Raw genomic sequence first — 2,940 nt, forward strand, 5'->3', positions numbered from 1 at the left:
CGACTGGCTTCTTGCAGATCAAAATTGATGATGAGTCAGTGCACAAAACCGCTTTCGTTACCCCAGAGGGGCACTATGAATTCCTCCGTATGCCTTATGGGCTCACGAATTCTCCGGTAGTCTATCAGCGCATAATAAATGACACACTCCGCAATCATATAGAGGCTGGTAATGTTCTCGTATACGTTGATGATGTGCTCATTATGAGTCACACAGTAGAGCAAGGTATTTCTCTGTTAAACGATGTACTCGAAACGCTAACCAAGGCAGGTTTTTCAGTCAACCTTCGTAAGTGTTCTTTCTTATGCGCTGAAGTGGAGTACTTAGGGCGAGTAGTTAGTCAAGGTCAGGTCAGACCGAGCCCCCGTAAGATAGAAGCCTTAGTCAATGCCCCTGCTCCTCGTAATGTCAAACAAGTTCGGCAATTTTTAGGATTAGCAGGGTACTTTAGACGCTATGTTCAGGACTATGCCAGCAAAACGGCGTGTGTGTCCCAGTTAGTTAAAAAGGAAGTGCCGTTCCATTGGGGCACACAGCAGGAAAAAGTCCGTCAAGAAATTATAACGACCCTTACTAACGCTCCGGTTTTGTCTATTTTTGACCCGACTCAATTGACCGAAGTACATACCGATGCCAGTAGCATTGGCTATGGCGCAGTATTGATGCAAAAGAAGGCGGATGGTTCTAAACATGTAATTGCTTACTTTAGTAGAACCACCCAGGGAGCCGAAAGCAGGTATCATTCTTATGAATTGGAAACACTGGCAGTAGTAAAAGCATTGCAAAATTTTCGTCATTATTTAGTCGGTTTAAAATTTAAAGTTGTTACTGATTGTAATGCCCTTAAGGCAACACAAAAGAAGAAGGACCTGCTTCCGCGCGTCGCTCGGTGGTGGGTTTACCTGCAAGACTTTAATTTCGACATTGAGTATAGAAAAGGCACAATGATGTCTCACGCTGATTTCTTAAGTCGAAACCCATTACCTGCTAGAGTGTATCAGATCACTAGGCCGCGTAACTGGGCACAAATTGCTCAGATGGCAGATGATGAGACCCAAAGCCTTTTACAGAAATTACAAGATGGGGAGATAGATTCTCAACGCTATGTTCGTCAAAATGATCTTCTTTATTATCGATACACCCCAGTAGGCGAACAGTCTAGACTGTTATGTTATATCCCTAAAGGACACAGATTAAGTTTGTTACGAATATTTCACGACGAACATGAACATATTTGCGCTGAGAAAACGATCGATTTGATCCTGAAACATTTTTGGTTCCCGGGGCTTCGCCAATTCGTGGCCAAATATATCAAACATTGTTTAGTGTGTGTTTCTAAAAAGCGTATACCTAGAGCTCCACATCAACCAATTATGTCTTGGGAAAAACCAAGTGTTCCTTTTGAAACCGTTCACATAGACGCACTTGGGCCTCTACCTGAATCAAATGGTTTTAAATTCATTTTAATAATGGTAGACTCGTTTACGAAGTATTGTTTGTTATACCCTATTTGTAGACAAGATGTAAGTGAACTCAAACGAACTTTCACCAATGCCATATCACTGTTTGGCACCCCGAAACTCTTGGTAACCGACCGTGGACGGATGTTCGAGTCGTCCGAGTTTTCAAAATTTCTTACGGAGCTTGGTTGCGATATACATTTTATCACACCCGAAATGCATAATGCCAATGGGCAGGCCGAGAGATATGTTAGAACCGTTTTAAACATGTTACGCGTCGAGGTCAGTAATAAACTTTCAGCTTGGCCCGACAAATTGTGGAAACTTCAGCTCGTGATCAACATGACTAAGCAGAAGACTACACAGTCCTCTGCTCTGAAGCTGATGATTGGTTCTGACGCCGCCACGCCTGTTATCCGTACATTAGTTCGAGATGTGGCCATCGAGATGTCCCATGATCGCGAGGGCTGGCGTGAGTTGTGCAGAGCGAGAGCTCATGAATTGTTAACGCGAAATCAAGCCAAACAAGACGCTTACGTTAATCGGCAGCGACGGACACCACGTTCTTTTCAGATAAACGATCTAGTTTTTGTGATTAAGTATTCACAGTCAGTGGGAAAACTAGATCCAGGCATGCGAGGACCATACCAGGTGATCAAGGTGCTACCCAGCGGGCGGTACCAGCTAAAGTTGCTCAGCGGTTCTTATGGGAAGACCACGCAAGCTGCGGCTGAGTATATGGTGCCTTGGCATGGAGAGTGGTGTCCAGATTCGTGCGCTGCTTTCTTTGAAAGTGAGTATGTCAATTGGTGTTGGCGACGTTGGTGGCTTGCCTCATTATGTGCCTCTAAAATCATTTAACTTAATAAGTAACTCCACCCCATAATATTTAATCTATTAACTGACATACCTACTGACTTAACAATGTCTTCTGTGTAGTTACCCCCTTAAAACTTTCTATGAGGTCATAGTGGGTCAAGGATTCCAGCGCTTGTTAGCACTTTTGTCAAGTGGCTCACGTCCGGTGACGTCATGGTGGACGTTGTGCAACCGGAAGCGGACATGCGAATCAGGGATGCCTCTGTCCGGGACATGCGAATCAGGGATGCCTCTGTCTGGGACATGCGAATCAGAGATGCCTCTGTCCGTATAATGAAGTGTAGATGTGCGAATCAGAGATGCCTCCATCTACCTTAGGCAGCGGGGACGCCTTCTGCCTAATCTGTTCACAGGTGCGGTCTGAGCTGAGTTGGAGCTGAACGTGCAACGCAGGACACGAGGATAACAGCTGCAACGTTACTAGGAGTGTTTTTATTTTGGGGGTTTATGCTAGAGAGCTCTCATAATTATCTTGATGTTGGCCACAACATAATTACTTTGCTGGTTATATACATCGTATGTGTTGTTTCATAGCTACTTTGTTAGTGGCAAAGTCTAAGTAACCCTATGTTTCAGATGATAATGATATGCTTGATACCGA

General features: G+C 44.3%; 1 protein-coding gene across 1 annotated transcript; it reads left to right on the forward strand.

Moving 5' to 3' along the window:
• The first annotated feature begins 1,604 nt into the window (after positions 1-1,604).
• On the forward strand, positions 1,605-2,392 carry LOC142986034 (uncharacterized). Its single transcript, XM_076134265.1, has one exon. The coding sequence runs from the start codon at positions 1,605-1,607 to the stop codon at positions 2,319-2,321; it is 717 nt and encodes a 238-aa protein (XP_075990380.1). The 3' UTR covers positions 2,322-2,392.
• Positions 2,393-2,940: the final 548 nt, after the last annotated feature.

This window comes from Anticarsia gemmatalis, chromosome W (genome assembly GCF_050436995.1).
Source record: "Anticarsia gemmatalis isolate Benzon Research Colony breed Stoneville strain chromosome W, ilAntGemm2 primary, whole genome shotgun sequence".
NCBI lineage: Eukaryota > Metazoa > Arthropoda > Insecta > Lepidoptera > Erebidae > Anticarsia > Anticarsia gemmatalis.